The 27,055-nt window shown below is 50.5% G+C and overlaps 1 protein-coding gene across 1 annotated transcript; it reads left to right on the plus strand.

Moving 5' to 3' along the window:
- Positions 1-10,659: 10,659 nt before the first annotated feature.
- LOC144367890 (chymotrypsin-C-like) lies at positions 10,660-15,821 on the plus strand. Its single transcript, XM_078025341.1, has 8 exons — positions 10,660-10,805; positions 11,159-11,250; positions 11,347-11,444; positions 11,899-12,021; positions 12,699-12,835; positions 14,123-14,268; positions 15,086-15,238; positions 15,741-15,821. The coding sequence occupies exons 1-8, from the start codon at positions 10,766-10,768 to the stop codon at positions 15,753-15,755; spliced, it is 804 nt and encodes a 267-aa protein (XP_077881467.1). The 5' UTR covers positions 10,660-10,765; the 3' UTR covers positions 15,756-15,821.
- The last annotated feature ends 11,234 nt before the right edge of the window (positions 15,822-27,055 follow it).

The following is a 27,055-nucleotide window of genomic DNA, read 5'->3' on the forward strand; positions in this document are numbered from 1 at the left end:
CTCCTCCCTGCGACTTAAGATGCCTCTGATCAGCTAATGGCTCCTCTGGTCCTGCCGCCATAGTGAGTCTGGAGGGGCCTCAAGGGCCCCAGTGCAGGTGGAGCACGGGCTCTCCCCAAGAGCAGCTCCCCAGCCCAGAGCAGCCAGGCCCCAGGAGGATGCACAAGCTCAGGCCCCACTGGGCCCTTGGGGAAGGAGCTCCCATCAGGCCCCCCAGCCCCAGCCCCAGGCGATGTTGGCCTGGGCTCTGTGCTTGGAGCAGCCTGTGGAGAGCCCTGACAGGGCGAGATCTGCAGGGACTCCAGGGGGAGCTCTCACTACGGGGGACAGGGAGGGAAACTGAGGCCCCCAGAGGAAGAGGGGCCAGGGCCCCGAACACACAGCCTGAGGAGCTCGGGAAAGGAGCTCTCCTGTGGCCGATGGAGGGCCACAAACGCAAGCAATCCAGTGTCCAGTGAGGGACGGCCGAGGTGGGCAGCCTCCTCTGGACATAGGGGCTTCTATATGGAGGCCATGGAGGCCTGGGCTCAGCCTGCGCTAGTCCCACTCACAGCCCTGGCCGAGGGGCCAGCTGTGAACTATCATTAAGCCCTCTGCCACTGAGTCCCAGCCCCGTCCCCAGAGAGAACGCCCATGGACCTCAGACTCACTGAAACTGTAACTCCCACACTGAACTCAGTCCTCTATGAGCCCCAGACCTTCTCTGAACCCCCAGATTTCACCTGGCTGTGGGGGAGCCCTGCCAGCCCCGCGGCCTTCTGCCTTCAGGAGCCTCATGAGAGGCAACACCTGTGCCCAGCTCCTGTCCCAGCAGCCAATGATTCAGGACCTGTCAGTGGCACCTGCCCATCTCTCAGGCTCTCTCCCCCCACCCTCCCCCAACCCTCCTCCAACCTGGCACTGCTTCCCTGAGGTTCCAGGACATCATCTGGGCCTGACCACCACCCTCTCAGCCTGTCCCCTCCACGTCACCTATTCCTATTTTCCAGCACACACAGGCCCTGGCAGCTGGGGACTCCAGGCCCTGGAAATCCAGGGTCCAACAGGGTGGGGGAGGGATCCCAGCATCCTCACTCCCTCCAGTCCTCAAATTCCTTTTGGACTTGGAATCTATAGAGGAGGAGCCTTCTCCTAACCTGTACCCTACCCAGCTCCCACCCAGAACCAGTCTCTTCCCATATGGACCAACCGCCATGGCCCATCTCTCCAAGGAACACTTCACCCTGGCTGCCAGGGAGCTCCCCCAGCTATGCAGGGTCTTCTCTGTCCCAGCCCAGGGCCTGCACTTAGGAAATATGGGAAGAATGGGTGGATTAATTAATGGTTTCTGCATGTATATAGCATGTCAGCCCCTCACAGCTGGGCAAAGAAAATAGTCACCTCTTAACATATGCCAGCTGATCCCGTCCAAGCCCCACCCTCCAATCCCAGGACACCCACCCACAGGGCTCCCTCTGAAGGTGCCTCCAGCCCCCTGGAACTGCTTGTTCAGTTTTTCTTATCATGACCGGAAAAATCAGCTCAGCCAACAGGGTGTCACGTGAGAGTTACTGAGATAATCAATTCCTGCAGGCAGGACTAGCAGCAGCCAGGCACCTGCCCAGAGAGAGCTCCCACCTCTGCCCAGTTGCTCCAGGCAAGAATGGCTTTCTCCAGGGTGTCTCAGGGCATGCTGAGCAGGTGGCAGAAGTTTCCACAGATCAAGTCCCCAAATCTCAGCTGCTCAGACACAGACACTCCATGAGCAGGTGTGTACCCCGAAAGTACAGGGAGCACGGGGCCTGGAGCCCTGGTACCTTTGTGATGGCAAAACCAGACATCAAATAACCTCCTATTATTGGGAGAAACTGTGGATCCGGGCTCAGAATTTGGAGTTTGTTTTCCTCTGGGCCCACTGGTGTAAAATAAAATATGGAGTTCTCCTCTCTGAGCTCTGCCTGCTGCTTCTCCACCTTTAGGGGTCACAAATGTGTTCCCATTTCTTTAAAATCACTAGGAAAAAAAATGAGTGTAGTCCAAGTTGAATTTCACTCACTTTTATACTCATGGCTCATAAAGCAATTTGCAGTGTAATGGATGGAAAAAGGGGCTGGCTGACAGGCCAGGCTTAGCTTTCTGAGATGGGGCACACCAGATGATCAGATAAGGACCAGATGACAACTATCACAATAACAGCACACACTCAGATAGTCCCTACCCACTGCCACCCCTAGAAACAGCCCTAGGAGGCAGATACCACTCTATCTCCATGGTAGAGATGAAGGTGTGAAAGCACAGAGAGGTTAAGTCACAGGCACAAGGTCACACAGCCAGGAAGTGAGGGTGCTGGGTTTCCCTTCCTGTGTGGGTACAGTTCACCCCTAAACACAGCACTCTCCAGCCTGACTTCAGTATCGGAAGCACATGAAGGTCACTGCAGGTTTCCCCAGGGACAATATTTGGTGTTGCCTTATATAAAGGGCCCCACCTGGTAGAGGTTCTGAAACAAGGAAGTGGCCCTAAAGCTGTCACTGTGCACACCCTCAAGAGCAGCCAGCACCCTCCAAAGAAAGTCAATTTCTCTGTGAACATTCAAAAAACCACGTCATAACCCTTCACCTGGTGCCTCCGTCCCAGTGCCGCGGAGTCTGTGCCGTTTCCATGTCTAAGGCGCGGCTCTGGGCCCTGTGTGTCCAGACACAGCAGACACCCCATAGTGCAGCACTGGCCTGGGAGGGTCTGCGGACACAGAGGCATGTGTGTGCACACCGTCCAGCTGTGCTCTCACATCACGGTCTCCTGCACGTGGCTGAGAAATTGCTGCATCTCTCTGAATACAGGTGACAAGCTTCCACACATAGATGCCCAGTGACTCGTCACCCCAGGTTACTCCACGGACCCAGAGGAAACTGAGGCCCAAAGAGCTGGCCCAGGGTCTGGGGTCATCCAGGCAGTCCCTGATGGAGACAGAAAGCAGGTGTCTTGTCCTTCCTCCAGACCCTGCCCAGGCCAAATGCAGGTCACCTGGATCAGTGCACATCTCTGCTCACTGTGCCAGCCCAGAACAGGGAGAGCTTTTTCAGGGCTTGGCAGCCAACAGCACTGGGGCTGGGGTGGCCTGGGCAGTATCCATTGTCCCCTCCACCAGGACCAGCCTCTCAAGTGGAACACAAAGCCCACAGAGCTGGGTGAGACCCCAGGGCAGGGCCTGGAGTCCTCCCAGCATGACAGCAACCCACTCATACGGCCTCTCTCTGGGTCTTTTTTTTTTTTCAAACTGACTGATTTTCATTTTACCAAAGTAACACATGATTGTTTCATAAAGAACCTGAACTGAGGGGCTGGGGATGTGGCTCAAGCGGTAGCACGCTCGCCTGGTATGCGTGCGACCCGGGTTCGATCCTCAGCACCACATACCAACAAAGATGTTGTGTCCGCCGAGAACTAAAAAATAAATATTAAAAAAAAAAAAAAAAAAGAACCTGAACTGAGTAAAGACGTGCAAGTCAGACTCCTCTTTCGCCCCTCAGATGGCCACCTCCAACCGCAGGCACGTGGGCTTCTGAACCTCTTTATCAGGAAACAAGTCCCAAGGAGACCAGAGGGTGTAACTCAGAAGACAACTTCCAGCGAGACTCGGGCTTCTCCTGGGGCTCCCCCTCTCTCGGGGTGAGTAGAAAGGTGGGTTGCAGAATCTCCCCAACCAGGCTGCAGTCAGGTCTGGGAGCAAGGGGATAAAAACAACCTCATGGGGTGGAGGAGGTGCCCCCAAAGTGCTGGGGACATTGGATAGGATTTCAAGCACTTAAACTGGAGGTGGCTCAGTGGCAGTGTGCTTGCCTAGCAAATGTGAGGCTTTGGGTTCCATTCTCAGCACCTCATCCATTTAAAGCTATTGTGTCCATCTAGAACTTAAAAAAAGAAAAAGAATTTTTGAAGACCCACTCCACGGTAGGAGGAGGACTAGAGCAACCCCAGCGCACGGCGCAGTTGGGGCAGAGCAACCTGGGCCCACCATGCTGCACCCCATCTACCAACCCGTGGGGTGGCTTTCCCCACCACCTTCCATCGAGTGACTGCAGCCAGGACCTACAAGACCATCTTCCAGGTGCCTGCAGGCAAGGTATCGGTGACCTGCAGGGACACTACTAGATTATACGGTAGAAACTGTAATACCTCGAATCCACATTGAGAGACAGGAAGACACACGGACAACATGAAGAAGCGGGGAGAAAGTGCTTGAAACAAGCCACGCTGATACAACGGTAGATCCACTGACAGCACAGAGCTGGAATGTCAGGGAAGGAGAGCAGAAGGTACATGATTAAAATGATGTGTGAAGCCAAGAATGAATTGAGAGAGCAAGTACAGGCAGCAATGAGATGAGAGAGGACATACAGGTAGCAAAGGATTACTTCAAGAAAGAGAGAGACGCTGGAAAAAAAAAAAACAGAAATCCCTGAATGAAGGAAAAAATAAACCAAATAAAAAGTTCAATAGAAATTATCAAGAACAGACTAGATCACTTGGAAGACAGAACCTCAGGCAATGAAGACAAAATATATATCTTGAAAACAAAGTTGACCACACGGTGAAGATGGTCAGAAACCATGAACAGAACTTCCAAAGAATTATGGGACAATATGACAAGACCAAATCTAACAATTATCGGGATAGAGAAAGGCACAGAGATACAAACCAAAGGAATGCACAATCTCTTCAATGAAATAATATCAGAAAATTTCCCAAACATGAAGAATGAATTGGAGGGGCTGGCACTGTGGCTCAGCAGTAGAGCACTCACCTAGTACATGTGAGGCACTGGGTTTGATCCTGAGCACCACATAAAAATAAAAAAATAAAGATATTATGTCCAAATATAACTAAAAAAAATAAATACTAGTAAAAAAGCGAATGAATTGAAAAATTAAATACAAGGGGCTTACAGGACACCAAATGTACAAAATTACAACAGATCCACACCAAGGCACATTATAATAAAACTGCCTAGAGCACAGAATAAGGATAGAATTTTAAAAGCCGCCAGAAAAAAACTTCAGATTACATATAGGGGGAAACCATTCGGATCTCAGCAGATTTCTCAACCCAGACAAAGTCAGGAGATCCTGGAACAACGTATACCAAGCTCTGAAAGAAAATGGGTGCCAACCAAGAATCTTATATGCAGCAGAGTTAAGCTTTAGAATCGAAGACAAAATAAATGATAAACAAAAATTAAAAGAATTTACAATGCAAACGCCTGCACTGTAGAATAGTCTCGGCAAAATGTTCCACGAGGAAGAAATGAAAAACAACAATGAAAATCAGTAAAGGAGGGCGGGGCGGGCTATACTAAAGAGAAATCCAATCAAAGGAGAAACCAACTCAAGTTACAAACCAAAAATAAACCAAAATGACCAGGAATACAAACCATGTCGCAATAATAACCCTGAATGTTAATGGCCTAAATTCATCAATTAAAAGACACAGACTGGCAGATTGGATTTTTAAAAAAGATCCAACCATATGCTGCCTTCAAGAGATTCATCTCATAGGAAAAGAAGGTGGAAAGATGGGAAAAACATATCACTCACCTGGGTCACGTAAACAAGTAGGGGTTTCCATCCTCATATCAGGTAAGTGGATTTCAAGCCAAAGTTAGTCAGAAGAGATAAAGAGGGACATTATATACTGCCCAAGGGAACTATACCTCAACAAGACATAACAATCATAAATATCTGTGCCCCAAACAATGGAGCTTCTACGGATATCAAACAAACCCTTCTCAATTTCAAGAAGCAGTCAGACCACAACACGATAATACTGGGTGACATTAACACACCTCTCTCATCACCACTGGATAGATCTTCCAAACGAAATCTAAACAAATAAACGATAGAATTTAATAATACAATCCATGATCTAGATTTAACAAACATATATAGAGTATTCCGTTGGTCATCCAGCAAATACACGATCGTCTCAGCAGCTCATGGATCCTTCTCTAAAATAGACCATATATTAAGCCACAAAGCAACTCTTAGCAAACACAAAAACATAGAGATACCACCCTGCTTCCTTCAGATCATAATGGAATAAAATTAGAAATTAATGATAAAATAAAAATAGAACACCTAGTGACTAAATAATATGATATTGAATAAGCAATATATATAGCAGAAGACATCAGGGAGGAGATAAAAAAAATTCTTAGGGGAAAATGAGAACACCAATATAACCTATCAAAATCTCTGGGACACTGTGAAGACAGTGCTAAGAGGGAAGTTCACTGCATTGAGCTCCTTCATTAAAAAGAATAAAAAGTCGACAAATAAATGACCTAACATTGCATCTCAAAGCCCTAGAAAAAGAAGAACAAATCAACACCAAAAGTAGTAGAAGACAGAAAATGATTAAAATCAGCTGAAATCAATAAAATTGAAACAAAGGAAATAATTCAAAAAATTGACAAAACAAAAAGGGTGGTTCTTTGAAAAATATAAATAAAATTGATAAACCCTTAGCTACGCTAAGGAAGAGAAGGAGAGAGAAAACTCAAATTACTGAAATTTGTGATGGGAAATAAAATATCACGATGGACACTATTGAAATACAGAAGACACTTAGAAACTATTTTAAAGATTTATACTCCAATAAAATAGAAAATCTCGATGACACCAACAAATTTCTAGAAAACATGATCTACCCAAACTGAATCACAATTTAAAACAGATCAATTTCTAGCAAGGAAATAGAGGACGCCATCGAAGCCTACCAACCAAGAAAAGCCCAGGATCTGATGGATTCTCTGCCAAGTTCTACCAGACCTTCAAAGAAGAACTAATACCAATATTATTCAAAATATTCCATGAAATAGAAAAGAAGATAACCCTTCCAAACACATTCTATGAAGCTAGCATCACCCTGATACCAAAACCAGACAATGACACATCAAAGAGGAAAAATAAAAATAAAAACCTTCAGACCAATATCCCCGATGATAGATGCAAAACTTCTCAATAAAATCCTGGCCAATCACATACAAAAACATATTAAAAATATAGTGTACCATGATCAAGTGGGATTCACCCCAGGGATGCAAGATTGTCGGCGATCAATAAATGTGTTACATCACATCAATAGACTTAAAGACAAGAATCATATGGTTATCTCAGTAGACACTCAAAAAGCATTTGATAAAATACAGCACCTCTTCATGTTCAAAACACTAGAAAAACTAGGAATAGTAGGATCATACCTCAACATTGTAAAAGCTATCGATGCTAAGCCCAAGGCCAATATCATTCTAAACAGAGAATAATTGGAAGCATTCCCTCTAAAAACTGGAACAAGACTGGAATGTCCTCTTTCACCACTTCTGTTCAACAAAGTCCTTGAAATTCTAGCCAGAGCAATCAGACAGACAAAAGAAATTAAAGGGATACGCATAGGAAAAGAAGAACTCCAAATGTCACTGTTTTCCAAGGACATGATTCTGTATTTAGAAGAAATTCCACCAGAAAATTTCTAGAACTAAAAAATGAATTCAGCAAAGTCATAGGATATAAAATCAATTTTCTCTCTTTTTTTTTAAAGAGACAGTGAGAGAAGAGTGAGAGAGGGGAGAGAGGGGGGAGAGAGAGAGAGAGAGAGAGAGAATTTTTAATATTTATTTTTTAGTTCTCGGTGAACACAACATCTTTGTTGGTATGTGGTGCTGACGATCGAACCCCGGGCCGCCCGCATGCCAGGTGAGCGCGCTACCGCTTGAGCCACATCCCCAGCCCAGGATATAAAATCAATACACATAAATCAAATGCATTTTTATATATATGTGATGAATCCACTGAAAGAGAAATTAGGAAAACTATGCCACTCAAAACATCTTCAAAAATATAAAATACTTGGGAATCAATCTAACAAAAGAGGTGAAAGACCTCTACAATGAAAAGCACAGAACACTCAAGAAGGAAATTGAAGAAGACCTTAGAAGATGGAAAGATCTCCCGTGCTCTTGGATAGGCAGAGTTAATGGCCATAGTGCCAAAAGAGTTATGCAGATTTAATGCAATTGCTATTAAAATCCCACTGACATTCTTCATAGAAGTAAAAAAATTGATCATGAAATCATTTGGAAAAATAAGAGACCCAGAATAGCCAAAGCAATCTCTACCAAAAAAGTGAAGCAGGAGACACCACAATACCAGACCTTAAACTACACTACAGAGCGATAGGAACAAAAGCAGCATGATATTGGCACCAAAACAGACAAGAAGACCAATGGAACAGAACAGAAGAGGCAGAGACCAACCCGCATAAATGGTTATCTCATACTAGACAAAGGTGCCAGAAACACACATTGGAGAGAGGACAGCCTCTTTAACAATGTGCTGGGAAAACTAGAAATCCATATGTAGCAAGATGAAATTAAAACACACACTCTCTCTCTCTCTCTCTCTCTCTCTCTCTCTCTCTCTCTCTCTCTCTCTCTCTCTCTCTCTCTCTCTCCATATACAAAACTCAATTCAAAGTGGTTCAAGGATCTAGGAATTAGACCAGAGACCCCCGCTGCCAATCTAATAGAAGAAAAACTACGTCCAAACCTTCATCACGTTGGATTAGGCCCCAACTACCTTAACAAGACTCCTAAAGCGCAAGAAATAAATTCAGCAATCAATAAATGGGATGGATTCAAACTAAAAAGCTTCTTCTCAGCAAAAGAAACAGTCAGTGAGGTGAAGAGAGAGCCTACAGAATGGGAGCAAATCTGTACCACACACAGATCAGATAGAGCACTGATCTCTAGTATATATAAAGCACTCAAAAGACTTAACACCAAAAAAACCAAACAAACAACCGCGTCTGGGGTTGTGGCTCAGTGGTAGAGCGCTTGCCTGACATGGGTGAGGCCCTGAGTTCCATCCTCAGCACCACATATAAATAAACAAATAAAGTGAGAAATCCATTGGCAACTAAAAAATATTTTAAAACACAAACAAACAACCCAATCAATAAATGGGCTAAGGAACTGAACAGAAACTTCTCAGGAGATATGCAAGCCATCAACAAATATATGGAAAAAGTGCTCAACATCTTTAGTAATTAGAAAAAAGCAAATCAAAACTACTCTAAGATTTCATCTCACCCGAGTCAGAATGGCAGTTATCAAGAATATAAGCAATAATAAGTGTTGGAGAGAATGTAGGGGGAAAGGCACACTCATCCATTGCCGGTGGGAATGCAAATTAGTGAAAATACTTTGGAGAACAGTGTGGAGATTCCTCAGAAAACTTGGAATGGAACCACCATTTGACCCAGCAATTCCACTCCTCAGTCTATGGCCAAAGGACTCTTAAAACCAGCATACTATAGTGACGTAGCCACACCAATGTTTATAGCAGCTGAATTCACAATAGGTAAACTTTGGAACCAACTTAGATGCCCTTCAATAGATGAGTGTATAAAGAAACTGTGGTACATGTACACAATGGAATATTACTCAGCATTAAAAGAGAATAAATTATGGAATTGGCAGGTAAAGGGATGGAGCTGGAGAATATTATGCTAAGCCAAGTAAACCAATCCCAAAAAACCAAGGCCAAATGTTTTCTCTGATAAGTGGATGGTGATCTTTGATGGGGGATGGGGATGGGAAAAATGGACGCAGTTTGGATTGGGCAGAGGGGAGGGTGGAGGGGGTTATGGGATAGAAAAGACGTTTGAATGAGACAGACATCATTACCCTAGGCACATGCTTGATTGTAAAATGGTGCGACTCTACACCGTGTACAGCCAGAGAATTGAAATGTTGCGCTCCATTTGTGTAGAAGGAATTGAAATGCATTCTGCCGTCATGTACAACCAAGTAGAACAAATAAAAACAATAATAATAACAAAAAAACAATTTCTGAGCACAGACTCTTCTCAACCCACACCAAGTATCAAAAATTTAGATCTGACCCTGACCTTGACATTCAAGTCACAAAACCGGAGGACAGAGTCCACAGGGTCCAATCTGCCCATTTCAGAGATAGAAAGGCCAAGAGCCTACATCTAAGTGGCTCCAGGTAGGAATCTGGCCAACCAGCACCTTCCGGGAGCCTGAATAAGGCCACCCCAGCCCTGGGGCAGGGGCAGGGGCAGGGGCAGGAGCAGCCAAGCCCAGTGGGGGGGGCCCAGGGGGGAGGGAGACAAGAATCCTAGGGCAGCAGTGCTGCAGAGACGAAGGAGGAACCTGTGACAGTCAGCAGCTGCGAGCCCCAGGCAGGGCAGGACGGCAGAGCCCAGCTGTACTGCTGTCCAGCTGTGCACCCCACACAGTCCCTCACCCTCCAAGTCTCAGTTTCCTCATCTTCAAGGAGCAGATAATAGGACGGCCTCAGGTTGTTGGAAGAACTCAGGGAGATACTGCAAGAAGCGGGAAGCCCAACCTGGCACAGGAGGTGAACAATAAACTATAACTAAAAAGAATGAGGCAGACAGAGAGTTTGGGAACACACCTCAAGCACAGCAGGAGGCCCCCACCAAGAAAATAAAAATAAAACCTGTCCCTCAGCAGTTGCTGTGTCCGAGGATATTTGGAAAATTATTTGGAAAAATCTATGCTTTGAAAGGCAGCCCCATCTCCAGCCCAAATTAAACAGTAACCACCCAAGGTCAAGGAAAGGGACTTAACGGAACAGGCTTCTCTCCAAGGGCTGGCTCGGCCTTGACCAGGCAGGCCCACCCCCACCTGCCTATAAAGACCTCTGCCTGCTCCAGGGCCACACAGCCCCAACACCTCACCATGCTGGGTGTCACGGTTCTCGCTACACTCCTGGCCTGCGGTAAGCTGGGGACAGGGACGGGGTCGGCTGCACTCAGCCACTCGGGAGCTCAGACTGGCCTCCTGGGGACATGGACAGGAACAGGAGCCCTCCGTCCACCAGGAAAGTCACTTTAGGGTCCAGGGTGGGCCCGGCTACTGAGCAAAGGTCAGATGAGCCACCTCCTGCTCGGCCACCCTGTCTCCACCTCAGCAGGACAGGGCTTGGGTGAGGACTGGAGATGGGGGTGGAGGCCCAGAGAACAAGGAGGCTCTCTGTCCTGCTCAGCCTCCACCGCCTCTCCCCTGCCCACCCTGCCCTTCTCGGGGGCAGCCAGCCCCACTCACCCGCCCTCCTCCCTCCTGTTCCTCCAGCCTCCAGCTGCGGTGTCCCCAGCTTCACCCCCAACCTCTCAGCCAGGGTGGTGGGAGGGGACAATGCCGTTCCCCACAGCTGGCCCTGGCAGGTGAGTGTGCTGCAGAGTGGGACGCTGGATGGAAAGGGAGGTGCAGGTCCCCAGGACCTGAGGGCTGACAGGTGGCTCTTCTGCACCCTCCTGCAGATCTCTCTCCAGTACCTCAAGGATGACACTTGGAGACACACCTGCGGAGGCACCTTGATCTCCAGCAACTTTGTCCTCACGGCTGCCCACTGCATCAGGTGAGCGACATGACACCCATCATCACCCCAGGGGGAGCCTCATGAAACTGCTTTCATTGAGCACCTACTGCACACCTCAGGCTCTGGGCTCAATCAACTACTGACATCCACTGAGGTCATTTATTCAGTCAATGAACATTTCTGTGCACCTGCTGTGTGCTGAGAAACTGCAGTGAACACAGCGTCTGCTCTCAGGGAGCTGATATTCTAGTGGGAGGCAGAGCAACAGATGGATAAGGAAATATCTAACGGAGAAGAGGCAGAAGAGGTTAAAAACTCTGGGTTTCTAGGTGATATAGGAGCAGAGAAATGAAGAAAGGGGGGACACACGCCCCTCCCCAGTGAGTCCCACAAGGGCCTCACAACTCAGCCTCCAGACCCCCAAGTCCCCTCGTCTCACCCCTGGCGGGCGGGGACCACTGGCCACCTTGACCTGGTTCCCCTCCCTGCCCAGCAACACCCTGACCTACCGCGTGGCCCTGGGGAAGAATGACCTGACAGTGGACGAGGAGGGCTCCCTGTTCGTGGGCGTGGACACCATCTATGTCCACGAGAACTGGAACTCCTTCCTGGTGCGGTGAGTCCCCCTGCCCAGGGTTAGGGGCGGTGGACAGGCAGCTGCAGAGCCTGCCCCACCCCAGCCACACCCTGTCCCCCCCCCCCACAGCAGGCAGGTGATGAGGCTCTGCTAAGAGGAGCAGGGGACCTTCCTATCCCATCCTTACCTAAGCACTCCCAGGAAGGTGCCCCTGGACGGAGACCCCATCCCTCCACACTGCCTCCCCTGACTCTCCTGTACTGGGTCTGGGCCACCCACGTGGCAGCAGGCCTGATAGATGCCCTCTCTCAGTTAATCTCCCAACAGCCCTAGACAAGCCACCAAGACTCAGAGAGGTTAAGGAATAAGCCCCGGGGTGCACAGCCCAGCACATGGCCAACTAGGAATCAAGCCAGGTCTGTCTGGGGTCACCAGGCTCCATTCGGGTCATGGAAAATGTTGAAGTGGCATCTTTTGTCATCATAAGCACCCCTCTTCTATGGCTATGATTGCTCCATTTGTGATGGTGCGCACCCCCCACGGTTGAGAAGGCTTCTGCTCCCCGTCTCTTCTGATCTGCCTTTCACGGTTGGAATGCTTAAGGACACTCTCTGGTCACCTTTTCCTGACCACAGCTCACAACCCCAGGTCTCCTAGCACAGTCTGGAGAGGTCAGGGCCCCTCTGCCCACTCATGCCCTCTGCTTTGGATTCCAGCAATGACATTGCCCTCATCAAGCTCGCAGAGCCTGTGGAGCTGAGTGACACCATCCAGGTGGCCTGCCTGCCAGAGAAGGACTCCGTGCTGCCTCAGGACTACCCCTGTTTTGTCACTGGCTGGGGTCGCCTCTGGAGTGAGTACAGACCCCAGGGAAATCCCCAGAGGCTTCCTGGAGGAAGCAGCTCTCAAGCAGCAGCCACACACACCTCTCTTCCTTTCTGTCTGAACATTTTCACCTCTTTTTGAACTGTACAATAATAACTGCTAATATTTATTAAGTACATACTATGTGACAGATGTTAACAAATGCATGTAATCGGTGCAGGAAGGATTAAATAGATTTGTTTAAGGCAGGGCTTGGAGTCTTGTAAGTGAAAATAAGCCCACTAAATAAGCCATGTGGAGGTGGGGAATCAAATCTTATGGTATACTCCATGCCCAAATAGAATGCAGCTGAATTAAAAGATTAAATGCAGGGGCTGGGCATGGCTCAGTGCAGAGCGCTGGCCTAGCATGTATGAGGTACTAGGTTCCAACCTGGGTAGCCCATAACAAATAAAATAAAGGTATTCTGTCCATCTACTACTACAAAAAAAGATCTTTATAAAAATTTTTAAAAAGAAAAAAAATTAAATGCAAATAAATGAAACTATGGGAAACAGATTCAGAACATTACTTAGGACACCTTGGGGTAAGATTGATCCTTAAATATTTAACCCCAAAGTCAGACCGACAGGGAAAGGAGTGAGGATTCAACCCCCAGAATCCCAATGAAAGACAATTCAATCTGGGCACAGTAGCAGGAAGGTCACAAGTTCAAGGTCAGTCCAGCAACCTATCCATTCCCAAATTAAAAACAGAAAGGGCAGCCAGGCTCAGTGGCACACTCCCATAATCCCAGAAGCTCCAGAGGCTGAGGCAAGAGGATCACGAGTTCAAAGCCAGCCTCAGCAATGCCCAGGTGCCAATCAACTCAGTGAGACCCTGTGTCTAAATAAATTACAAAACAGGGCTGGGATGTGGCTCAGTGGTCTAAGGCCCCTGAATTCCATCCCTCTGATTTCCATCCCCCATACAAAAAAAAAAAAATTACAAAGGATTGGAGATAAAGCTCAGGGGTAGAGCACACCGGGGTCTAAACTTCAGCACACACACACACACACACACACACACACACACAATGTTTTTAATTTGAATTTAAAAAAAAAAAAAAAAAAACAGAACACCCAGCACACAGCTGTGTCTTGAGGCTCTGAGTGTAGCCCCTGACCCCTTCCCCACCTTCTAGCAGATCCTTGGCTGGCTGAGGGCTGTACCCTGTTCCAGGGCTCTGGTCCCCGCCAACCTGGGCCAGGATGGACACAGGGCTGCCTGGCTGCCTGGGTACTCCCTGCTCACTGCACGCTCCCTCCCTCCCCAGCCAATGGCCCCATCGCTGACGAGCTACAGCAGGGGCTGCAGCCCGTGGTGGATTATGCCACGTGCTCCAAATGGGACTGGTGGAGCTACATGGTGACGAAATCCATGGTGTGTGCCGGGGGCGACGGCATCATCTCCTCCTGCAACGTGAGTGTCCAGACCCCACACAGCGCTGCTCAGGCAGCCACACCACTGGGGACATTGGAGGGTGGGGCAGAGCACATCTCTCCTGGTAGGCTCAGGGGAAACCTGTCACCACTCCCCCAGCACAGGGTGACAGGAGAAGAGCTGAGCATGAGCAGCTGCATTCAATTCCCTGGGCCACCCCTTACCAGCTCTGTGACCTGGGGCAGACTGATGAACCTCTCTGGACCTCAGCCTTCCCTCTGTTGGAAAGCGCTGTAGCAAACACTTCCCAGCCTTGCTGTGGGGACTACATGAGTCAAAGGGCCACAGAACAGGCTTCACTGAAGTCTCTGTGCATGTCCCTGCCACCAGCTGCATCAGTCCAGGCAGGCTGGGGCGTTAGGGAGTCTGAGAACCACAAAACTTCTAAGATAACCAGGGACTGTCCTGCTTCCTGACCCACGCCCTGTCCCCACTCCCACCCTCCTGTCCTGCCCAGGCTCCAACAGGGCTCCAGGCCCCAGCGGTTCTCTGGGCAGCTCACAGAGGCTTAGCCATGCAGACCTGAACACCCAGGAAACCAGGGCACAGAGAGGGTTGACATCATCCCAAGATCACACAGCCAACCCAGAGCTATCCTGATGCCCCAGGACTCCCAGAACCAGGCCAAGGCAGCCCCACACCACACTTCTGTGCCTCCCTCACCAGGAGCAGGCTGAGGCCAACAGTGGGTAGTGAGGCTGACAGCTCAGCACATGCCCGCCCCAGCCCACTGCTCAGTCCCCAGCCTGTCCCTGGGGGAGGCCTGGGGACTGATGCCTGCTGGGGTCACCTGCAGGGGGACTCGGGCGGCCCGCTGAACTGCCAGGCGGAGAACGGTGCCTGGGAGGTGCATGGCATCGTCAGCTTCGGCTCCGGACAGGGCTGCAACACCCTTAAGAAGCCCACGGTCTACACCCGCGTGTCTGCCTACATCGACTGGATCAACCAGGTGGGCCCCGCCCCGCCCCGCCCCGCCCCGCCCACGCCCCGTCCCGCCCACGCCCTCGCTCATTGGCCCCGGGCTTGGCCACGCCCACTCCCGCGCCCCTCCCTCTCTTTGGAGAAGCGCTGGCTGAGCGCTCAGTGCTGCTGACTTGAGTTGGGCGCGGTGAAGGTCACAGTCAGGAGCCCCATCCAGCCTTCCCGGGGCTTCAGCACACACCTAGGTCCCCGCCCAGGACACACCTTCCCCCAAGAGGGAGCTGTGCACCTAGAGTGCAGGGTCCCCAGCAGAGAGCGGGTGTCACAGCGGCCATTCACCGTGGGGGGCGGGGGGTGAAGTGCCAAGTGGGGCTGGGTCCTGGGGCAGAGACCAGGGTGGCTTGTCTGGGCCAGGGGCTGCCTGCTGTGCCATGCACGCCCCCTCCCCAGGCCACCGAACCCGCAGAGCCTCGTGCTGCCCCAGAAGGTGGCAGGTCCCAGAGGCCTAACACTGTCCCCTGCTCCTCCAGAAAATGCAGCTGTGATTCGTCCCTGGGAACCGCGGAGCCAGCCAATCCCACAAGAGCAATAATAAACTTCCTTCCCTCAAAGTGGCCCGGACCTTGATTTGTGCCTCCTGCTCCTCTCTGTCCCCCACTGCTGATTGGCCAGCTTCCAGGGACTTCCCCTCTACACCAGGGACCCACTGAGAGACACCCTCAGCCAGGCTGGCAAGGCCTAGGAGGGAGCCCCTGGGGGTGTTCATGGGTCAAGGGAGTCCTGGGCCACGTGGGTACCTGAGGGGCCAGGATGAGGACACTTCAAACTCTCCTCCCTGCGACTTAAGATGCCTCTGATCAGCTAATGGCTCCTCTGGTCCTGCCGCCATAGTGAGTCTGGAGGGGCCTCAAGGGCCCCAGTGCAGGTGGAGCACGGGCTCTCCCCAAGAGCAGCTCCCCAGCCCAGAGCAGCCAGGCCCCAGGAGGATGCACAAGCTCAGGCCCCACTGGACCCTTGGGGAAGGAGCTCCCATCAGGCCCCCCAGCCCACCCCCAGGCGATGTTGGCCTGGGCTCTGTGCTTGGAGCAGCCTGTGGTGAGCCCTGACAGGGCGAGATCTGCAGGGACTCCAGGGGGAGCTCTCACTACAGGGGACAGGGAGGGAAACTGAGGCCCCCAGAGGAAGAGGGGCCAGGGCCCCGAACACACAGCCTGAGGAGCTCGGGAAAGGAGCTCTCCTGTGGCCGATGGAGGGCCACAAACGCAAGCAATCCAGTGTCCAGTGAGGGACAGCCAAGGTGGGCACGCACCCTCCTTTGGCCACTGGGGCTTCTAATCTGTAGTCCTCCTAGGAAAGTGCTGATCTACTGGGCTGGTCCCCAGCCCTAGACTCTGGCCTCATAGGACAGCCTTAGCTACAGCTTTTCTGATTGGTCCAAAATTATTCCATTTCCCTATCAGACTTCAACTCCTGGAGATTAGGACCTGGGACCTGCCTCCCACCCTCCCATGATGCCTAGCAGATTGTCAGGAAAGACTTTGTTTACTCAGCAAGAAATGGATTCCACAAGGAGCCAGGCACCTGCTTGGTTCTGGGAATCCAAGGATTGTTTGGACAACATCCCTGTTCTGCTAAGGGAGCAGATTGCTGCATGCCTCAGTATACATGCAAAAATAGAACAAGAGACCGGAGACACTGAAGCCAGTGTCAGCTGGCAGGAGGAGTCTGGGATGGCTTCCTGGAGGTGGTGACACCCCAGCTGAGTCTTAAAACTTAATTAGAGGATATCTGTGTACAGAAGATACTGCTGATTGCCCCACCAAAACTGCGTTCCCAGCCACCTTCTCCCATGTCTGTTTCTGCTGGAGATCATAAATGCTAAATATTGACTGTCCCCAGCTCTGACCTAGGGTAGCACCATTAATCTCTTATGTTGATTGAGCACTTAGTATGTGTTAGGCTGTCTTCTGTAGGTTTTACATTTATCTCTATACCCCCCAAACAACCTTATGAGTTAGACTGTTATTAACAACATTCGCCATTTTACAGATCAGAAAACTGAGGTCAGAGAAAGCCAGTGACTTCCCAGCGTGGCTTAACTAGAATGTGGTGGAGCTGAGATCCAAACTTTGGTAATTTGGCTCCAAAACCCATGTATCTGACTACCACGCTTCACCTTCCTGCTGTGTAAGGAGAAGTTTGCTAGAAAAGTAAATGGTTCCTGCTAACAGGGGCCTGATACAATTGCTGCTATGCCTTCCCCTTCTTGTCCTGAATATAGTCATGATGGCCAGAGCCAGGGAAGCTGCCTTGTGGCCAAGAGAACTGCAAGGACGTCAGCTCAGACCCCACCATGTTACAGATTCCAAGCCAGCAATCTGTCTCTCCTAAATGTCTTGCTACATAAATAAATAAATAAATAAATAAATAAATAAATAAATAAATAAACAAACAAACAAACCTGATTCATTTTTGCCTCTGTAGTAGGCTTTCAGTTACTTGCAGCTCAACACATTCCTGATTCATATCGGAGGGAAAAAAAACAGAAGAGGTCACTTTCCTGGCTGAGGGGAAAACTTGAGCAAAGCCACAGCTACCACACAGAAAGAACTCTAGCAGCTGGTCTTGCCAGAGCAGAGGAGGTGTTGGGGATTTATTCAGAGGACAGCCATGGAGAGGTTTTAGACAAAGAAGTGAGGACTGAGCCAAGCACAAAGGTGCAAGCCTGTAACCTCAGCAACTCAGGAGGCTGAAGCAGGAGGATTGCAAGTTCAAGGCCAGCCTCAACAACTTAGTGAGACCCTGTTTCAAAAATAAATAAATAAATAAAGGCTGGGATGTGGGTCATGGTGAATTGCCCCTGGATGTTCAATATGCAGAACCAAAAAATTAAAATAAAAAGGACTGGGGATGATGTAGCTCAGTGGTAAAGTACCCCCGGGTTCAATCCCCAGCCCCACAGAAAGAGAGAGGTAAAGGCTGAGGTCATGTGTACAACAAAGTGTTCTGATGACCATGTGGAGCGTGGCTTGGAGCAGGCAAGAGGGGAAAGAGTGGAGGCAGGGAGGCCAAGTTAAGAGGCTTCTGCAATTGGTGTAAACCAAAAACATGTAGCCTGGGCAGAAGCAGTAACATAAAGGAGATTCAGTCCTTATGTAAGAGGTGCAAACTGAAGTTTGAGAAACCCCTCAGCCCCAAATCTATATAAACTTTTGGGAATGTGATCAAATGATTGAAACTACTGTTTATTAGCTAATACATAGTAAAACATGAGCGTGGTCCTGTTCATTTAACAAGAGTATGAAACTCTCAGGCTTAGAGACAAAATCTGCTTTTGTCCCCAAGAATCAATGCCCTTGGCCCCAAAACCTTTGCATATGATGCTACATGGCAAAAAGGGACTTTTCAGATATGACCAGGTATCCTGAGAAGGGGTGATCATCCTGTATTAAATGGCTGGGCCCGGGGTCCTTGTACAAAGGAGACCTGAACTGATCACAGGGATGCACACCTGTGATTTGAGTAACTGGGGAGGCTGAGGCAGGAGGATCACAAGTTGGAGGCTAGCTTCAGCCACTTAGTGAGACCCCCATCTCAAAATTAAAAAGTAAAAAGGGCTGAGGGTGTAGCTCAACAGTAGAGCTGGTTCAATCCCCAGTACCAAAAGGAGAAGGAAGAGGAAGAGACCTAAGGACCAAAGCAGGAGTCGGTCAGGGAGAGACATGCAGATACTTCCCTAAAGGCTTTGAAGAGGGAGGGGGGCTCCCAGCCAAGGAGCACAGTGACCTCTAGATGCTGGAGGAGGCGGGGCCCTCCCTCCTGGGTCCAGAAGGAGCACAGCCCTGCCAACACCTTGACTTTGGTCCAGTGAGATAGTGGCTTTCTGATTTCCAGGGCTGGAAGATGATAAATTGGCGTGGTCGCAACACTGCACCCGGGGTGACTCACTATAGCAGCAGCAGGTTCCTGAGGCACCAGCCACCCTCCTGGGTTGGAAGGAACTTTCAGAGAAACTGGGTGAGGGGGAGGGCAGGCTCAGGAAGGACTTCCTGGGACCTTTGGGATTCATGGACTTTATCCAAGAGGTCCTAACCTGGCTGTTGGAAGGCAGGGGGCAGAGAGACCAACCCTCCACCTCCGCCTCCATCGCCTGCCTGAGAGGAGGGTCCGGCCAGGGTGCCAAGAGCCCTGTGCCAAAGGTCCACTGCGATGCCACTAGGTGTCCAGCTGAGGTTGCTGTAACTAGTGTGTACCGAGCACTTGGACACCCTGCTGGGCACCAGCCAGGACCCTCGCCTACACTATCTCATCTAATCCTCACGAACTCCCCCATGATTATCCCCCTTTCTAGAGGAGGAAACTGAGGCTCAGAGTGAATTAAAACCAAACCCCAGATCACACAGCTAGTGAGGGACACCAGGACTTAAACCCAGGGGGTGTAACTGCAGGGCCTGTGCAGCAACGAGTGACGACCTGCCCACGCCCAACGCTCAAGTCCTCTAGTGACGGGAGGAGAATGCTCCACATGGCTTCCAGCCACCTCATCAGCTGCTGTGGGGTGCAACCACCGGACCCCAAGGCTCCTGTGGCAGGCCACGGTGAGTATCTGTTGGGGCCAACCAGGGGTCAGTGAGGCTGCCCGGCTCCCTCGGCTGGCCTCGCTTCTCTGCCTGGTGGCCTGCTGGGGCTGGCTGCCTGGTGGGACCCTGGGCAGCTGGGCTCTGCGTCTCTCCAGCTTACCCCTGGAGGCCACCGTGCTGAGGTGCGGCAAAGGGCATGGATAGGAGGGGTGGAGCAGGGCCACCTGCCACTCCCATGTCACCTCTGACCCAAACTCACGGCATAAATTACAGCAGGGCAGAGGAGAGGGCACCCCCAGGGCTGCAGCTCTGAACCCCAACGGTGACGGTTACCTTTCTGAGCCTCGGGTCCCCTCATCTTCAAGTGGACACCTGCCCTGTGTCCCTCTAGGGAGATAATGAAATAACAGGGCTGTGCGTTGATGGACTCACTGCCGCCACAGCCTCACACCCGAAGCCCTGGTCTCAAGTCTTCCCTCTGCCCTTTGTCCCCTGGGAGAGGTGAGCCTCATTCCCAGCAGGCCTCAGCCTCCAGCATGTCCATGGGGACTGTCCCCAGAAGCTCCCTCTTGTCAGCTTGAGACACGTGTCTACAAAGAGTCCCGTGGCAATGGGCTAAGGAGCCACATGAAGGCAGAGAATGAACTTCACAATGGAATAAACCCAGCTCTATGACAAGGTCGCCAAGTTCAGCTGGGTGAGGCCGCGCACACCTGTAATCCCAGTGGCTAGGGAGGCTGAGGCAGGAGGAGCGCGAGTTCAAAGCCAGCCTCAGCAACCCGCAAGGCACTAAGCAATTCAGTGGGACCCTGTCTCTAAATAAAATACAAAATAGGGCTCAGTGGTGGAGAACCCCAGAGTTCAATCCTTGGTACCCACCCACCCCCTCAAAAAAAGTCACCAAACTCAAATTAAGCTTTTGAGATGAAGAATGAGACTTCCAAAACAGTTCACCGCTGTGCTTTCTGCGTGCTCGACTCCAGGTCACTGTTGCTGCTGTAAATGAGAGCCTACAACCAACCCAGTTTTGTAAATAAAGTTTTATTGGAACATAGCTATGCCCATATGGCCCCTTGGCCCTACCACTGCGAAGTTGACTGGTTGCAACAGAGACTATGTGAAACCTAAAATATTTGCTGTCTGGCCCTTTCTACTAAACGTTTGCCCACTCCGATCCACTGGGATTCTTGGGAAAGTGTGAAGAACTGTGTGCTATTCTGATGTCGAGGTTTGCCTGAGGAAGGAACTAAGAATGGACGTTTATTGTGCATTTACTATCCTAAGTGCCCTAGATGAATAACAGGTGTTCAGTTCTAGCCAGCACGGGAAGGGCTCCATGCCATTGTTATTGTTTCTATTTGACAGGTGGGGTAGGGGGATGGGGACAGGAATAGAGGGACCCAGCCACGACCTGGTACAGAGCTTCTCAAACCTTAAGTGAGGGGAGCAGGGCCCCCTGGAGAATTGATACACTGCAGACGCGGAGGCAGAGGTCGGGCTCTGCATCTCCACCCAGCTCCTGTGCACCAGGCCACATGCAAGGGTCCAATCCAGTCACTGTGCAGAAGCTCTGGGTGTAAGGCCAAGCCCTGAGCCCCGAGCTAGGTGGCTTGGAAGCCTCATTCTGAATGAGTCATAAACCCATGAGAATTTCACATCTGCCCCCACGGAAACCCCAAGGTCGCAGCCCAGTTTAGAACTTGACAGACTGCCACACCGTCAAATAACCTGGGGAACTGCATCCCAGACTGGGACAAGGCTGCAGCTGACCCCTCTGCAGCCTCCGCTTCCTCTCCTCCCACCGCAGAAGCCTGGCGCTTTGCTGGGGGGTGGGGCGGGCAGCCCCAGCCGCAGCCCCCGCCCCAGCCCCCCCCCACTTCACCCAGGGTCTGGGCGGGGCCTGGATGCCCAGGACCCAGCGGGGAGCATGTGCTCCAGGTCTAGCCAATGGGTGCGCTGCATTCTCTCCCACACCACAACAATTGGTTCAGGGCTGGTCATGTGATCAAAGGCCGGTCCAATCAGAGAGTTTGCAGGACTGTGGGCGGGGAGCAATCAGAAGACTGTGACCCTTTGCCATGAGGGGATGTGGGTGGGCAGCAGAGAAATGGGGGAGAACTCTGGAAGAGGGTTGATTTTGCCCCCCAGGGTACGTTTGGTAATGTGTGGGTTGTCACAGACTGCAGTGGGTGATAGTGCTGTTATCGGGTGGGTGGAGGACTGAGACCTTGCCAAACATCCTCTAATGCACAGGACACTCCCCCTAACAATCATCCAGCCCCAAATTTAGAGCTGCAGTTCAGAAAGGCTGGGCCAGAGATTCTGCAGTGATCTGGTCCCAAAGGAAGGGAGAAGCTGGTGCTGCCACAGGCCACCTGATGGAACCTGAGAAAGGAGAGACAAAAAGCAGAGAGAAACCTGGGACCATATCAGAGTCCTGAATCCAACTGTGCCTGAAACCAGCTCTGCTCCTGGATTTCCATTTGGGGGTCCAATGAGTGACTTTTTGGCCTATGCCCATATGGGTGTTGTTTTGTGTCCCTTTCAAATCCTCACAGCAATGTGGCCAGACAGGGCAAACGTTCCTTTCCCTGTTGTTTTAGTCAAGCGTTTTCAATGCCGTGACCAAAAAAGACCTGATGAGAACAATTTCAGGAGGAAAAGCTTATTTGGAGGCTCAGTTTCAGAGGTCTTAGTCCACAGACAGCCAGCTGCATTCCACAGGGCTCCAAGAGGGAGGCAGAACATCATGGTGGAAGGGAGTGGCAGAGGAAAGCCAGCCAGGTCACAGCCACCAGGAAGCATGCCCTCAGGGACCCACCTCCTCCAGCCACACCTCCCTGCCTACAGTCGCCAACCAGTTAGTCCCTGCAGCGGATTAACACCCTGATTGGGGTTAAGGCTCTCATAACCCAGTCTTTTCACCTCTAAGCCTTCTTGCATTAACTCATGCCGCAGTCTGGCTGGGCACAAATCACGAGCCACTCAAGAGGAACAAACTTTATTGCTGAACTCCACCAGCAGACTCCTCACACGCTCCCCAGGAACTCTCCCGAACAACACGTGGCTCCTCCAGGAACCACCAACCGGAAATCCCACCTCGGGCACTTCCCCAACCAATAGGGAACTCTCCAGGAATCCCTACGAGAACTCCAAAGAAGCAGGCTGAGGTGGACAGCAGGCGTCTAATATACACAGCTTAACATAACCATTATCATCTCAATGGCTTCCTGGCTTCACCTCTCAACCACTGGCAAAAATGCCATGCGTCATTCGGACTCGGCTATGGCTCTCAGCAGTCTCACACATGAATTTTTCTGGGACGCCTCACATCTAAACCATGTAATTCTGCCCCTGGCCCCCCAAAAGCTCATGCCTGTCTCACAGTGCAAAATACAGTCAGTCCATTTTCAAGATTTCCCAAAAGTCAAAAGGGCAAACTTTCCCATTCCATGAGGGACAAATAGGGACACAGAAAGAAGGGATGGGATCAAAACAAGACCAAAGGCATCTGGGGCACATGGCATGACGACATTCTCTCCAAATGGGCTTGTGTAGCTCCCCCCTGTGGCTTTGCTGGTTGCAGCCCACCAGGCTGAGAAACTGATGTGACTCCATTTTTGAAAAAAACAGCCTCTACTTCAGAGCAGGGCCTGTCCAAAGGTGGGGGTGCAGGGATGACCCAGGTTTCTAGGCATGTAGCTACCCTGCTGAGTCATTTGTCCTAAGTCCTTGACTCAGCAAATGCAAGTTCCTGAAAAGACCGAAAGAATGCTTGAGACCTAATTTCGGACCATAGCAACAACCAATCAGAGTGAGACAGGGAACAGATCTGAAATGCCAGGTGACCCTCCCAGGAGTTCCGGTGATGGATAACGTGATTAGGCCACCCAGCAGTTTAGCATATACACTCTTGCAACCCCTCGAGGCCTAAACCAATCAGTTCAAAGGACTCCCCCTCTTTTACTAACCAATCACCCTTACCTAACTTGTTCCCGCCAGGGAATGTGCTAATCAACGTTAAGAGTCATTGTTTGATTTTCCCCTCGGTGTGAAATGATTTGCTGTGTGACGTTGTGACACATAGAGTATCCCCAAGATCCTATAAAATCTCACTGAACAAAGGACCAGGACTCAGTCCCTGGGACCGCTGCGTCGGGAACAGTTGAGTCCAGGCTGGAGCTTGCAATAAAGACTCTCGTGTGATTGTATCGGATTCGGCTCCTGGAGGTCTAGTGGGGTCCCACGAGTCTGGCATCACATGGCCTCTTTCTTGGCTTGTCTTCGCTTGATTCCTGGAGCTCTCCTCCGCTGACGTCCCTCAGGCCTGGCGTTCCTTAATCTGGGGAGGAGGAGTCTCCTTAATCTGCGGGGAGGGGTCTCCACCGCAGCTTTGGCTTCCTCCTCACATCTCCACCTGTCACCCTCTCAGGAGCAGCCTGCAGGGAACCCACCCCTGCAGCACCTTGCCTGGCCTCCCAGGCCTTCCTTCTGAAAGTCCAGTGGAAACCCCCAATGACCCCCTGCCCCCAGCATCCGGCTTTCCTACAGAACCAGCACACATGGTTGCTGCCAAGTTTCCCCTCCATCTTGAGCAATAGCCAACCTCCAGGCTCCAGGGCTGCAGCAGCCTCTGAGTGCCTGGGTGGCTGGGCCTGGTGAAGCAACTTCCTAGGCCCCCCTGTGCAAGCTGGGTGCCCACTGGTCTCTTCTCTGAGGAATTTTCACTTTTATCCCCTTGAGCCTGAGATGCCTTCAATCCATTTTACCTATTGTCTCAGGTTAAGGAATTTAGCATTTCTTTAGTAGCTATAATGTCTTTAACAAATCCAACTTCTTTAGCCACAGTTTTACTTGCAGTTTTCTGGCCAAATTGCAAACTTTTCAGACCCTTATGCTTTGCTTTCTGTTCCTGATTATCACAGTACGCTTGGCCAAAAGCTGCCGGCCATATCCATGCCACGGCCTGAATGCTCTGCTGCCTGGAAATCTCCTCTGCCGGATTAGCTAGTCCATCACCTTTAAACACAGTCTCATAGAAAGTCTCAGGTCATGGGCAAAAGTTGACGACTTCCTAACCAATACCTGACATGAATGGCCTCTCCTCCAGTTTCCTCCTCTGAAGCCTCATGACCCCGGTCTCGACTGTCCACAGTCTCTCGGCAATCCGGTCCTCTGAGCTCCCACCAGAACTGCCTCTTAAACTCTGCTTACAACAATCCAAAACCTTTCCAGCTTGCATCTCTAAAGTTTTCAAAACTCCTCCCACGAACTCCAAAAACCTCCTAAAGCTTCTAAACCGCATGGCCAGGCTAGTCGCAACAGCAACCCCGCTTCAAGCTACCAATTTCTGTTTCAGTCAGCTTTTTGGCTGCTGTGACCAAAAGACCTGACAAGAGCAATTTTAAGGAGGAAAATTGAACTGGGGGTTGTCAGTTTCAGAGGTCCTAGTCCAAAGACGGCCAGCCCATTGCTGTGGGCCCAAGATGAGACAGAACATCACGGAGGGAAAGTATGTAGAAGAAAGTAGGTCAGGACACGGCCACCAGGAACCACACAGAGAGTTCTCACCACAACAAAATATTAACCCCAAAGGCTCAACCCCAGGGACCCATCTCCTCCAGCCACAGCCTCCTGCCGACAGTCACCCAGTTAATCCCCATCAGGGATCAGGTCAAGACTCTGAACCCAGTCACTTCAGCTCTGAACTTTCTGGCCTTGTCTCACACACGAGCTTTGAGGGTTGTTAGCTGCAGGGTAAACTGAGTACCCAGGCCCCATCCTTCCTTAGCCCTTTGGGTTATTTGGCACCTTTTCCTTTACTTCCTCTTGTCAATTTGCAACCCACACCTAGCCTATGCTCAGTCCACTTGAAGGCAGAAGATGACACCCTTAGCCACCACTGTGTGACCCAATCAGTGCACACCAACAAGGCAAATTGCAGACCCAGGGACCCTATTAGACTTAAGCAGCACAGCAAAGGGCTATAAAAACTTTCTCCTGCCAGTCCCCCTCCCCCTCCCCCTCCCTCTTCCTCTCCCTCTCCCTCTCCCTTTCCTTTTTTCAATAAAGATCTCTTGGTCACTCCAAGTAATCATGGTCACTTTCCTTCCTAGGGCCACTTCACATCTAAACCATAATGCCTGTTTTGTGAAAATGGGCCAGAGCGCCTCTGTGATTTGCCCAAGGTCACACAGCAAGTCCCCGGCATGTGTCACCTGGTGTTTGTCCAATGACTCACATAGGAAAACAAACATATACAGAATGCCACATTCACATTTACCTTTCAGATAAAATATGAGGCCTCAGGAATAGCTGGTTGCCATAGTCTAAGGGTCCAAGGTGTTATAGGAAGTCAGGAGTAGGACTGGGACCAGAAGCCAGGTCCTCTGACATCCAACCCAAGGGGGATTCTGCAGCCCAGTTCCCCTCGCCCTGTGTGATCCTTGATCCAAGTTCTTGGACTCCAGATTCTAACACATAACACAATCCCACAAAATACTGGCAGGCAAAGACTGGATCCAGGTCTACAGCTGATGTCTGAAGTTTTTTTCCCTCTGCTTTTCTGGTTGGAGAAAGAAGTAGAGTCTGTGATCACGGAGCAGGGCCACCTCACCCGCACCTTGCCTGCCTGGCACTGTGCTCTGCCCACAGCAGGAGCTAAGGCCCCAGGAAGAGCAGGAAAGCCCATTAGGAAAACGTGCTCTTTTTCTCCACCCTTCTCTTGCCAACAGGGGGCTTCTACAGCACTAAGATGTCACACAGAATGTCATCTTCAGTGGCTCAAGTAATCAGACCTTGGCTCTGGAATCAGACCATCCTGGGTTTGAATCTTCATTCTGCTGCTTAGAAGCTGTGTGGTTTTGAGGTAGTCACTTCACCTCTCTGAGCTTCAGCGTCCTCAACTGAAATAAAGGACTTTCTTGCAGGGTTGTCTAAGGTTTAAATAAGAAATGTGCCAGCATCTAACCTATCTAAGGTGCTTGGTGAGTGTCAGCGTGTCTGCCTTTATTGGCTCCCCTAAGAAGCTCTTGCTTTGATTCCATTTGGAAGACAGAGTTTGGAGAAATGCAAATCACTGTTGTCTTAGGAGCAGACCACAAAAGACATCTGATCCACCCCAGGGACGCTGTCCTCTGCCAGCACTCTCCTCTGTCCCATCACTGGGACTGCTAAACCCCAACTGTGGGGGTCCACCTTGCCCTTCTCCTAAGCATGTTCCCCTATGCTTTGCAAATCCTCCAATGCTCTGAGACAAGCTAGGT

The sequence above is a fragment of the Ictidomys tridecemlineatus genome, chromosome 11 (genome assembly GCF_052094955.1).
Source record: "Ictidomys tridecemlineatus isolate mIctTri1 chromosome 11, mIctTri1.hap1, whole genome shotgun sequence".
Lineage (NCBI taxonomy): Eukaryota > Metazoa > Chordata > Mammalia > Rodentia > Sciuridae > Ictidomys > Ictidomys tridecemlineatus.

Excerpts from the sequence above, each read along its gene's own strand:
- LOC144367890 (XM_078025341.1), top strand. The coding sequence starts at position 10,766 with ATGCTGGGTGTCACGGTTCTCGCTACACTCCTGGCCTGCG. Across the intron at positions 11,251-11,346 it reads CCCACAGCTGGCCCTGGCAG|ATCTCTCTCCAGTACCTCAA; the intron begins GTGAGTGTGCTG and ends ACCCTCCTGCAG. Across the intron at positions 14,269-15,085 it reads GCATCATCTCCTCCTGCAAC|GGGGACTCGGGCGGCCCGCT; the intron begins GTGAGTGTCCAG and ends GGTCACCTGCAG.